This window comes from Clinocottus analis, unplaced genomic scaffold (assembly GCF_023055335.1).
Source record: "Clinocottus analis isolate CAN_PGR_092001 unplaced genomic scaffold, fCliAna1.0.p SCAF_10, whole genome shotgun sequence".
NCBI classification, from domain to species: domain Eukaryota; kingdom Metazoa; phylum Chordata; class Actinopteri; order Perciformes; family Cottidae; genus Clinocottus; species Clinocottus analis.
In genome coordinates, this window is record NW_027175821.1 from 1,182,208 (window position 1) to 1,193,758 (window position 11,551).

Here is an 11,551-nt window from a genome sequence, read left to right on the forward strand (position 1 = left end):
TACTTTTCTCTGCGTGGAAGAAAAAGCGCTCCAGAAATACTCCTCCTGTCCTCCTTCTCTCTCTCCATCATTAACTCCGTGTGTCCTGACCTCTTTTTCTTCTTCGGTGGTGTTTGAGCCGGCGTGTGCGCGGCTCCACACGGCTGCTGTTTGACGTATCGCTCAGCTCTCCGGCCTCGCTTCTTCCTCTTCTCACTTACATATACACTCAAGCTCCCAGCTCTCTGTCTTACACACACACACACACACACACACACACACACACACACACACACACTTACACCCAGACAGCCTCACACTGTAGTTTACTTCATGTGAGCACTCTTGAGGACACTTCACACCTCCTTCGTAGCTGTGTATCCGTCCTCAGGGGGACACTTTCTCTTCTTATGCGCACATCTTTACACACACACACACACACACACACACACCTCTGCATCAACAGTATTCACTCACAACTCTGATTTCTGTTTCCGAGTTGCCGCTAAAAGCAACTCAGCTCCTTAAAAAGCACAACGCAACACTCCCCCACTAGAAGAGACACACTGACGCACATCGTGCTCGGTCGTGAGCGATGTGAGGATGTTGATTCCGAGGCAGAGGATTAAGATCGCGCTGCGTCTGTGGATGCCGGTTCTGATGCTCAGGATCGTGGTGGCTCACACTCTGGTACAGTATGAAGCACCGGAACCAGAGTCACCAGCTCCACTGGAGGAGTCTGCTGCTGCAGAAACCCTGTGTGAGAGCTGGTAGACGCATGGTTATGGACTGGTTAGGTGCATGTTTATGGACTGGTTAGATACCTCTTTATGGACTGGTTAGATGCATGTTTATGGACTGGTTAGATACATGTTTATGGACTGGTTAGATACATGTTTATGGACTTGTTAGATCCATGTTTATGGACTGGTTAGATACATGTTTATGGACTGGTTACATACATGTTTATGGACTGGTTAGATCCATGTTTATGGACTGGTTAGATCCATGTTTATGGACTGGTTAGGTGCATGTTTATGGACTGGTTAGATCCATGTTTATGGACTGGTTAGATACATGTTTATGGACTGGTTAGATCCATGTTTATGGACTGGTTAGATCCATGTTTATGGACTGGTTAGATACATGTTTATGGACTGGTTTCTGGGTTGTCGTGCTTTCATGCAAAAGACTTGTTGAACTAATATACTGTTGAGTATTTTCTAATAATAAACTAGCAGTGGGAGAGTTTTAGTCACTTCCTGCAGAACATCTCATCTTTTTTCATCTCTCTTCTCGTCTTTCTGCTGTTCATTCTTTCTCGTTGTATTTCAAGACAATCCAGAACTTTTTTGTGTATTTCTCTTCTCATGTCCATGTATTAATGTCTTTGTGTTGCCAATGTGTGAATGGATCACAACATACTTTAAAAAACACAGACTGGTTTGTGTTTTTCTCGCTGGATTGATTCCTTTCATCCTTTGTGTTTAAACCAGCGTTGATCTCTTCCTCTTCCTCCTCCTCCTCTTCGTCCTCCAGATCCAGGGCTCCATCGTGCCGCACGCCGTCATCATTCTGCCGAACAGCGCTGGGACGGAGGTGCTGGTCTGCTACGAGGACGAGGGCGTCTACATCGACACCTACGGCCGCATCACCAAGGACACGGTGCTGCAGTGGGGGGAGATGCCCGCGTCCGTCGGTGAGTGTGTCACTCGTCGTCAGGCAGATTTGGGGGTTAAAAAAATACAATGGTAGTGATTATATCTGCGTGTGTGTGTGTGTGTCCAGCCTACCTCCAGTCCAACCAGGTGATGGGTTGGGGGGAAAAAGCCATAGAACTGAGGTCGGCCAACACGGGGAACCTGGAGGGAGTTTTCATGCACAAAAAGGCCCAGAAGCTCAAGTTCCTGTGTGAGAGGAACGACAAGGTGGAGATCCAGATCTTCCTGAATGAACGACATGAACGCACAACATGAGTCCTAACCCTGCGTCTCTCTTTCGGGTTGCAGGTCTTCTTTGCCTCCGTGCAGTCGGGAGGCAGCAGTCAGATCTACTTCATGACCCTCGGGCAGAACTCGCTGTTCAACTGGTAACGAATGGACCAGTTACTCTGGGACCGACCGCCGGCTCTGCCCTCCTTATCCTAGGCTTTTTTTCCTCTCTTTTTTTTGTGGATACTGGAAACACAGCATTCCTGGATCCACACACAAACTCCAGCTTGAGTCATCACCATGTCCTTGGAGCACTGGAAGTCTTTACCGGGAGGATTCAGGCCTGCAAAAACCCGCCGGCAGAAATCAACTCTTCTGCGTCCTGTTTTCATCCAAATCTACCTGGAAGCAAGAGGAACAACATTCAGCCTCCAGATCTCGTCCCTTCAGACTCGTCGCTGAGCGCTGGAGGTCGTTCGGCCGCCCGTTCGGGTTTTGCTTCCCATTCAGCTCGCATCCCTCCCGGATCAGTCAACCCCCTTGTTTCTTGTCCGTTCTTCACTCATCTTGCTTGAAAAAGGCCCGTGACGTGTCGCAGGATTAACTGGATCACCATGAGGGTCGTTCTCCGTCACGTCTCCGTCCTCCAGCGTCCAGCTGTACGTCTGGCTTCGTCTTCCCAGAAGCCCTTCACTCATTCCATGGACGTCATCTGGTCTCCAGGACCGGGTCGGGACCTAAAACGCGGACCAACTACTCCTCGTCATTCCTCATATCGTCTCCTTTTGAGTCTTTAATCAGCTTCCATACCCTCCGTGTCTGCGATGCCTCGGCGGTGTGTTATTTATGAAGGCCTCTCCGTCGTGTTTCCTTCTTCACCAAGAACCCAAAACAGATCAGAGCCACCGAACTGACTCCGTCTTATCACGCAGCATTATGATATGCACGGGCAAATTATCCAGCGTCATTGAGAGAGGAGAAGATGAAAATGTCAGAATTCAACAACTTCCGGCCGTTCGTGACGTCGTCATCAGCCTCCGTAGACGATGTCTCTGGATACTTGCTGCGTTGCACCCTCTCTGCATTACGAATGATCTGAGTATGTGTGTCTGCCACATAATCCTAATCCAGTAAATCACAGCTCAGAAGGATCTTGTACAGCTGAGGATGTCTATATTCTTGTAAGACGCACTGTTTTTTTCTCGATATTTTATAACGGACAAGCCATCTGTGTGTGTGTACAGGATTATGAGCAGGCTTATGAATGTGAAACTCCAGAACAGAACAGAGGTCCTAAAAAAAAAAAAGGTCCTGAACGCGAACGCGAGCACCTGACGGGTGAACTTGAAGATCGGGTCACGTGTCGGATGAATTCCCGTCGGGCTCTTTGCACTCTTTGACATCTCGTACATGTTTCCTGTAACACGTCCTCCTTGTGAAGGCGGTTCTGTAGTCGCATCAGAGATAGAACTGATCCCACTACCTGATACACGGACTCACACAACGTGATGAGACGCGTTGTGCTACACAAAGAGAACCAAAGATAAAAGCTTTGGCGCTTTCCAGACTTTTTTCACAAGTTCAATGTTCATAGTGTTATCACACACTGTACAAAAAGATGCCAACTCAGAGCGACACAACACACACGGAACGAAGATATATGCAATTTAATGTCGCTAGTGTTGATATATTTAATAGCTTACATGCATTAGAGACGGCTGCAGTGAAGAAACAATTGGTTTTTACCTTCAAAATGTGAATTTTCAGCTTCCATTATACTGTTTTATCCATTAGACTTCCTCACGTGTTGTCTCATTATCCTCATATCTCGTATTTTACCCTTGAATGTTTGTGCCGGATGTTTTGTATTCAGTGATACTTTTGAGTTTTTACTACGGACTTGATATAAATATTGCAGCTGGTTCTGTGAGAATGTTTTAAACTGGGACACGAGCTTCCTGACGACGGCCGTCTCGTCGCTAACGTTGCTAACGCCGTTGTTACCAAATCACACGCAGTGTTACTTTACGGCGGGGAGGTGAGACGCCGGAGCTAATATAGTTAGCATGTGCACGGACACAAAGGAAGGCAAGCTAATCTTAACAGGCTAATGGAGCTAAAGTTGCTAACGGGGGCTAAACATTTCCAAGCGAGCTATCTTAAATTCTCGCTAACTTTTGCCCGCTAACGTGGCTAAGACGGTTACAACAAAATACTTTCTCCCTTTTGTATGAATGTTGCTAAGATTACAGCTGCATTTCAAGCATTGTAATTCAAGATATATCAACGGGGAAAATGTGTTTTCAGTGAATTTATGTCCCTTTTATGCAGCTAGCTGATAGCAACTGACGTAAATGAGATTCAAATACATTTTTAGAACATAGAGACACAAGTGTTGACATTGTTATTTTAAAAATCCTCACACGAATGAGTTCAGTTGTCCTGTGAATGACGGGATGTTTAGCTAGCTTGCTTATAGTTAGCTCAGCACAGATGTTTAGCTAGCTAGCTTATAGTTAGCTCAGCACGGACAGTGTACGGCCAGGAGACTAAAACTACAAGCAGAAGTGTGGATGAGTGTTTTAGAGTGTGATGTCGATGGAAACAGGTGTTCAGGAAGCAGTAAAGTCAGTCTGCAGGTAGAGAGGAAGAGGTTAGAGTCATAGGAGGAAGAGGCTAGAGTCATAGGAGGAAGAGGCTAGAGTCATGGGAGGAAGAGGTTAGAGTCATGGGAGGAAGAGGTTAGAGTCATAGGAGGAAGAGGCTAGAGTCATAGGAGGAAGAGGCTAGAGTCATAGGAGGAAGAGGCTAGAGTCATAGGAGGAAGAGGCTAGAGTCATAGGAGGAAGAGGCTAGAGTCATAGGAGGAAGAGGTTAGAGTCATGGGAGGAAGAGGTTAGAGTCATAGGAGGAAGAGGTTAGAGTCATGGGTATGAAGGTAGATTTGTCTTTTTTACCTGAGCAAATTTCTTGTTTGTAAGTAAATTATCTCTGAATCTTTGCTCTCAATTGCAAAAAGTGTTCTTAGAAAGAAAGAAAAAACGCTCTCAAAACAAAAATTCCCCCATTTAAAAACAAAAACAAAAAAAAACAAAAAAATTGCTCTTCAAAAAAACACTTATTCTAAGCGCAAATTTGAGTTCTGACTTTTTTATTTTTTTTTATTTTTGAGCATTTTTTTTTCGAGCAAACTGGAGTTCTGAGAGCGTTTTTTTTTTTTTTTAGAGCAAATTTTTTTTAGAGCTTTTTTTTGAGAGCAAATTTTTGTTTTGAGAGCGTTTTTTTTTTTTAATTGAGAGCAAAGATAATTTACTTACAAACAAGAAATTTACTCAGGTAAAAAAGACACAAACCTTCATACACATGAGGAAGAGGTTAGTCATGGGAGGAAGAGGTTAGAGTCATAGGAGGAAGAGGTTAGAGTCATAGGAGGAAGGAGGAAGAGGTTAGAGTCATAGGAGGAAGAGGTTAGAGTCATAGGAGGAAGAGGTTAGAGTCATAGGTATGAAGGTAGATTTGTGTCTTTTTTACCTGAGCAAATTTCTTGTTTGTAAGTAAATTATCTCTTTGCTCTCAATTGCAAAAAGTGTTCTTAAAAAGAAAGAAAAAAACGCTCTCAAAACAAAAATTCCCCCATTTAAAAAAAAAAAAAAAAAAATTGCTCTTCAAAAAAACACTTTTTTTAAGCGCAAATTTGAGTTCTCACTTTTTTTTTGGAGCATTTTTTTTTAAGCAAACTTGAGTTCTGAGAGCGTTTTTTTTTTGTTTTTTTTTAGAGCATTTTTTTTTTTTGAGAGCAAATTTTTGTTTTTGAGAGCGTTTTTTTTTTAATTGAGAGCGAAGATAATTTACTTACAAACAAGAAATTTACTGAGGGAAAAAAGACACAAACCTTCATACACATGAGGAAGAGGCTAGAGTCATAGGAGGAAGAGGTCAGAGTCATGGGAGGAAGAGGTCAGAGTCATGGGAGGAAGAGGTCAGAGTCATGGGAGGAAGAGGTCAGAGTCATGGGAGGAAGAGGTCAGAGTCATGGGAGGAAGAGGTCAGAGTCATGGGAGGAAGAGGCCAGAGTCATGGGAGGAAGAGGCCAGAGTCATGGGAGGAAGAGGCCAGAGTCATGGGAGGAAGAGGCCAGAGTCATGGGAGGAAGAGGCCAGAGTCATGGGAGGAAGAGGCCAGAGTCATGGGAGGAAGAGGCCAGAGTCATGGGAGGAAGAGGCCAGAGTCATGGGAGGAAGAGGCCAGAGTCATGGGAGGAAGAGGTCAGAGTCATGGGAGGAGGCCGGCGGCGGCTTGAGTCAAGCGTCGGTTCCCAGAAGGAACATGGAGGTCGTCGATCGTGGAGCTGTTGGTTTAACCTGCCAGCAGTTGGCCTGCGGTCCACCAGGAGGCGCCAGACTGCAGGTGTGCAATGAGGATTTGTAGACGATGGTGATGAAGAGGAGGATGTGAGGGAGTAAAGAGAGAGAGAGGTTAGTTGCAGTACGGAGTGTTGAAGCCATTCCTCACACGGGACCGTGTTCTCATACGTTGTACATTCTAAAGACACCAAATACTATATAGATATATATATTTAAGAGTTTATACCCCCTTCATTTCTCCCATACTGTGTTTCTGTGCCGCTGGATGTGTACTGTACTTCCTGCTTTGAGAAGAGACGCTGAGACCACAATAAATAATAAAACCACCGCTGTTGTCGTTTATTGCTTTCAAGATTACACTGACATGTTATTGTTTTACAGAAACTCTCATCCACTTGTAATGTGTAGAAGGCGCTATGGTTGTGATATGAATGCTGCATGAACTCCTCACATGACCTAATATTACACACAGTTATCAGTTATTTACCATTTCACAACAGGCGATGATAATTAATGAATTAATATTAATTACGTGGTGACATTCAGGCAGCAAGGGGGCGTGGCCCAACAGCTGGTTTTAGTGACTGCAGCAAAGGGGGCGTGGCCTAGTGGCAGCAGGATATAATGTGATTATTTAAATATGAAATATAATAAAGATGGAATGTTCCCAGAGCTCCATGGAAGGAGCTTCTCCCATAAGAGGAAAGCTTCTCTTTCCTCCTCATCGCTCCTTGAAGACCTCAACGAGAGAACAGCAGAACTTCTGAAGAACAGCACCGCTACTACGCTAACGAGCTAGCAAGCTAACTCCAGTGAACAAGGTGAGGAGCCAACCGCTCATTAGCCATGTAGCAGTGTGTTTAATATCTCTAAACGTCACTGAAACATATTTAATATTAAATATATATTTATTTTTTACAAATTGTTTAACTCAGAACAACAACTGATTGTCTCATTTCCAAGTTCTATATCATATTTTATAATATTGATTATTAATAACGTGTAAGTGTGCTGCAGGTGAAAGATTATAAACTGTGTTGTTGGTATAAAAGCTTCATGTTTAGTAAAAGTAACTCAGTGCATCAGCTGTTGAACGCGTCGTGAAGGAACATCGTTTTCTTTTGAACTGGACAATAGAAGCAGAACAAACATATTTATATTTTACAGTGTGACATGCATATGTTATTATTCTCTCCTTTAGAAATGCTTTTAATGTATGAATGTGTGCGCTTACTGTTTTTTATTGTTATTTTAATTTTTTAATTTATATCAGTTCCATCGCTTCCTTTACTTTTAGGATATTTTAAATGTTATGTAAAGTGACTTTGAGTACCAAGAAAAGCACTATATGAATTAAATGCATTATTATTATTATTATTATTATTATTATTATTATTATTATTATTATTATTATATTTTGTAGCTGTGCATTTACTTTTACTGACAGCTCTAATTCAGCTATTATTAGTAGTATAATTATAATAATAATAGTCGTCATTAAATGGTTTGTACGATCATGAAACACCTGGAAAAGTCCTTGAAAGTAAAATCCCCAAAGTTTAGTAAAAGTCCTGTAAATGTGTTAAATTCATGTGTTCATGAAAAACAGTGTTTAAAAGTCCTGTAAATGGTGAACGTGTGTCTGAACTCTGTCTTTAGTCTCAACGTTGTGTCACAGTTCAAAACGTTAAAGTGATTTTTTTCCTGAAAGTGAGAGACAAGATGGATCAGACTTCAATGTCAACGATGTCTCCGGACGACCTGTCGCCCATCAGTGGACACGTGGATCCACCTCCACCTCCACCTCCACCTCATCCCTCTGTCCGGCAGCCATCACTGGCTCCTCAGAGACAGGAAGTTGGCCCCGAGCAGCCGGCTGCTCCGTACAGACCGGAAGCTCTCCAGTACGACACGGCTCCAGCGCAGCAGATCCAGATCCTGCCTCTCGTTGGATACCTGTAAGTAACACACATGTGAACACACACACACACACACACACTTGTCAAACTCAATGTTTCTATGAACTAGGCCAGATGGAAGGGCGGTGTTTTTGCTCAGCGCACCGACGAACACCGTGAAGACCGAACTGACCGAACCGACCGAATCGATCGGCTTGAAGACCGAAATAACCGCCGTGAAGATCGAAGCGACCGGCGTGAAGACAAAGTGAGTGATCTCTGCCGTTCGGGCCTCGGTCTCCCGTCACTTAGACGTATAAAGTTCTTCTTCGTCTCCCAGGATTCCCGCATGAACATCGTCCACCTCGTGTCGTTCAGCTCACGTCCGCTTTTCTTTTCCTTTCCCGCGGCGGCAGGAAGCCCGCGAGGCAGCAGCGCGACGGGCCGTACGTCAAGAAGCCGCCCAACGCCTTCATGCTGTTCATGAGGGAGCAGCGGCCGAGCTACGCCGACGAGATGAAGAGCAGCGGGAGCGCCGTGGTGAACGGCCTTCTGGGACGGAAGGTACACGCACGCGTTCCCTCCCGCGAGACGCTGGACGCTACGCGCTAAAGACGCCGCGGCGTGTGCGGAGAACTCTTTACATCTTGACAGCAACTTTTGATGCTTTTCAGTTGTAATACGGGTGCATCGAATCAAGCGTTCTGATTGGTTGAGAGTGAGTCACGGGGGTGGAGTTTATTCAGCCGTAAACACTGTACGAGGCAGCGCTGTATCGTCAATAATGTACAGTTCAAGAGTCTGCCGGACGCCCTTGAGCAGTGCATTATTGGCGAGACAGTGACTGGTTACAAGGTTGAGATTCCCCGGGGCCGGACGCCATCGCTGACGGCGTCCTTCTCTCCTCAGTGGTCGTCCCTGTCCAAACACGAGCAGGCCAAGTACTACGAGCTGGCCGACGCGGAGAAGCGCCGCCACGCCCGACTCCACCCGGACTGGAACCCCGCCAACAACTACGTACGTACGCCTCGTGTTCAACGCCACCGGCTGAGTCTGGTTTCTAGCAAACGCCTTTTGGTTTTGGTGACAGGGGGTGAAGAGGAAGAGGGACCGGTCCAAGGCGGCCAGGGCGGCCAAACGGACCGCAGGTAAGAGAACCTTTCAGTTATTTGTGGTTAGCATGAGTTGTTTTGTGGTTAGCATGAATTATTTTGGGGTTAGCATGAGTTATTTTGTGGTTAGCATGAGTTAGTTTGTGGATAGCATGAGTTATTTGGGGTTAGCATGAGTTAGTTTGTGGTTAGCATACGTTATTTGGGGTTAGCATGAGTTATTTTGGGGTTAGCATGAGTTATTTTGTGGTTAGCATGAGTTAGTTTGTGGTTAGCATGAGTTATTTTGGGTTAGCATGAGTTACTTTGGGAAGAAGAAGCGTTCGCCGTGTTGCACCAGGAAGTAGAGGATGGTTTGTTGTGTGTTTGTTTGTGACGCAGCATCGACATCGGGAGGCGTCGCCCAGCAGGACAGGAAGCCCCGCGTGGCATCGGCGGGGGAGGCGCCGCAGGCCGCGTACGCCGACCTGGAGTCCTTCTGGTTGGACTTCAACGAGCTGGCCGAGGTGAAGGAGCTCAAGCTCACCGTGGAGACGATGCACGACGCGCCGGCGCCTCCGGAGAGCGACGGCGAGGTTTGCGTGTTCTGTGTGTCTCTTGTGCTCGGTGCTCCAGCTTCCCCCGACATGACACGTTGTGTGTTTCTGCCTCGCTGGGTCTCAGTGCGACGACGACGAGGATCTGCTCGAGTTGGCCGCGGCGGTGGAGGTTCTGCTGGCGGCGCTGCAGGAGCCGGACCTGGAGGTCTGGTCGTACTCTGACGTCTGTCGCTTCAGGTAAAGACGACGTACCGACAACGAGCCGCAGTCGGTACGTCGGGTATCACTTTATCCTCCATTCCTCCCTCCTCCCCCCTCTATGCCTCTCTCCCCCCTCTCTCTCTCTCCCTCTTCTCTATATCTCTCTCTCTCCCCCTCTCTCTCTCCCTCCTCGTGGGCGACACAGTGGCTCAGTGGTTAGCGCTGCAGCCTCACAGATGTGGAGACAAAGCCAGGAAAATAGGTTTGATCTTTTTTTTGGTCTTAAAATCTTAAAAAAATAAAATAAAAAAAATCAACAATGTATTAGGAAGAAAAATTAAATACATTTTGATTCAGTACTTTTTTTAAAAATAAAACATATTTTGAATTTTTTCGGAAACTGATTTTATATTTTTAAATTTGTATCCTTTTTTTCTTTTCTTTTTTACAGTTTCGAAAAGAAAAAAAAAATTTCGGGTTCAAATCTTTTTTCACTTTTTGGCCTGCATCTGGTCTGGGGGGCGTGGTCTCAACTTACAGGAGCCACGCCCCTTTAGTTGAAGCCACGCCTCCCCCCATGCCAAAATATTATTGGGACCCCCCCCAGCCCTCCCCAAAAAAAAGATAGACATTTTAAAATATAAAACAAAACAAAAACAAAAAAAATCAAGAATTTTTTTTTAATCCAAAACAAAAACTTTTTTTTTTTTTTTTAAAAATCAAACCAAAACTTTCAGGTTAAAGTTTCTTCTTGGTGACAACGTGTTTTCCTGTGTGTGTCCTCCTCTGTGTGAGTTTGTGCGTTCTCTCTGTGTTGGCGTGGGTTTCCTCCTGGTGCTCAGGTTTCCTCCCACACTAAAAAAAAATGCACTTTCGGCTGATTGGAAACTCTAAAATCCTCAACTTTAATCTAATAAAATCAATTTACAATCAACTAAATGTCTCTGGTTCAGTATTTATGGTATGAATACGATTCATGGTGAAGAAGAAGTTTCTGTTTAGTTGAAGATGATCGATAAAATGATCAATGTTACGTCAGGAAAAGGTATTTTAGGTTAGCGACAGGAGCTATGTACAGTTAGCATGAGTTATTTTGGGGTTAGCATGACTTAATTGGGATTAGCATGAGTTCATTGAGGTTAACATGAGTTATTTTGGGTTAGCATGAGTTATGTTGGGGTTAGCATGACTTACTTTGGGTTAGCCTGCGTTAGTTTGGGATTCGCATGAGTTATTTTGGGATTAGCATAAGTTATTTTGGGGTTAGCATGAGTTATTTTGGGGTTAGCATGAATTATTCGGGGTTAGCATGAGTTACTTTGGGTTAGCCTGCGTTATTTTTGGGTTAGCCTGCGTTATTTTGGGGTTAGCATGAGTTATTTTGGGGTTAGCATGAGTTATTTTGGGGTTAGCATGAGTTACTTTGGGTTAGCATGAGTTATTTTGGGTTAGCCTGCGTTCGTAGCCTCCGCTATGAGGCGTGCACACACAGCGCTGAATGAAACGGTGGCTATGATCCCGTGACGT

General features: G+C 44.8%; 2 protein-coding genes across 10 annotated transcripts in view; both read left to right on the forward strand.

Annotated features, from left to right (window-relative positions):
• The window catches only part of si:zfos-2326c3.2 (mitogen-activated protein kinase kinase kinase kinase 4), a 36,003-nt gene extending 29,402 nt beyond the window's left edge, over positions 1–6,601 (forward strand). For 4 of the 9 annotated variants that reach the window (XM_068581782.1, XM_068581820.1, XM_068581809.1 and 1 more), the window contains 3 exons: positions 1,519–1,678; positions 1,768–1,907; positions 1,989–6,601. In XM_068581782.1, the coding sequence (XP_068437883.1) occupies positions 1,519–1,678; positions 1,768–1,907; positions 1,989–2,072 (384 nt within the window). In that variant the 3' untranslated portion in view covers positions 2,073–6,601. The remainder of the gene's footprint in view (positions 1–1,518; positions 1,679–1,767; positions 1,908–1,988) is intronic. The other 5 variants (XR_011077782.1, XR_011077783.1, XR_011077780.1 and 2 more) reach the window with 5 other exon arrangements.
• A 380-nt stretch (positions 6,602–6,981) lies between these two features.
• On the forward strand, positions 6,982–10,963 carry LOC137795216 (transcription factor 7-like 1). Its single transcript, XM_068592571.1, has 8 exons — positions 6,982–7,095; positions 7,986–8,232; positions 8,303–8,440; positions 8,589–8,736; positions 9,082–9,189; positions 9,263–9,320; positions 9,666–9,859; positions 9,948–10,963. The coding sequence occupies exons 2-8, from the start codon at positions 7,997–7,999 to the stop codon at positions 10,062–10,064; spliced, it is 999 nt and encodes a 332-aa protein (XP_068448672.1). The 5' UTR covers positions 6,982–7,095; positions 7,986–7,996; the 3' UTR covers positions 10,065–10,963.
• The last annotated feature ends 588 nt before the right edge of the window (positions 10,964–11,551 follow it).